The following is a 348-nucleotide window of genomic DNA, read 5'->3' on the forward strand; positions in this document are numbered from 1 at the left end:
AACCCTCGCCCACCCTGTGCTGGTGGGTCGTCTGGTTTCAGTGGAGCTGTGACAACCCCTCGCCAGGGGGACCTTCCTGCACATGCCCACATTAACAGGTGGGTGTTCACCCTCCCCTCACAGGATCCCCCTGACCAAGTTCCCCTCTGTGCGTCGGGTCCTGAATGAGGTGGGCAGCGAGATCCCGGACATGAACGCCCTCACTCAGCTCCTCAAGTTCAAGCTGGGTTTTGCTGATGTGGCTGAGCCCACCCCGGAGATCCTGAAGAACTACATGGATGTGAGTAACCCTCCCTCCTGCCAGCCACCCCCACACTGTGGCAGACCCCAGGATGATGCTGGCTGGGG

General features: G+C 60.9%; 1 protein-coding gene across 1 annotated transcript in view; it reads left to right on the forward strand.

Annotated features, from left to right (window-relative positions):
* The first annotated feature begins 120 nt into the window (after positions 1–120).
* The window catches only part of CTSD (cathepsin D), an 11,866-nt gene continuing 11,638 nt past the window's right edge, over positions 121–348 (forward strand). Inside the window, exon 1 of the mRNA XM_010193007.1 lies at positions 121–280. Within this exon, the coding sequence (XP_010191309.1) occupies positions 191–280 (90 nt within the window). The 5' untranslated portion in view covers positions 121–190. The remainder of the gene's footprint in view (positions 281–348) is intronic.

The sequence above is a fragment of the Mesitornis unicolor genome, unplaced genomic scaffold (genome assembly GCF_000695765.1).
Source record: "Mesitornis unicolor isolate BGI_N332 unplaced genomic scaffold, ASM69576v1 scaffold33809, whole genome shotgun sequence".
NCBI lineage: Eukaryota > Metazoa > Chordata > Aves > Mesitornithiformes > Mesitornithidae > Mesitornis > Mesitornis unicolor.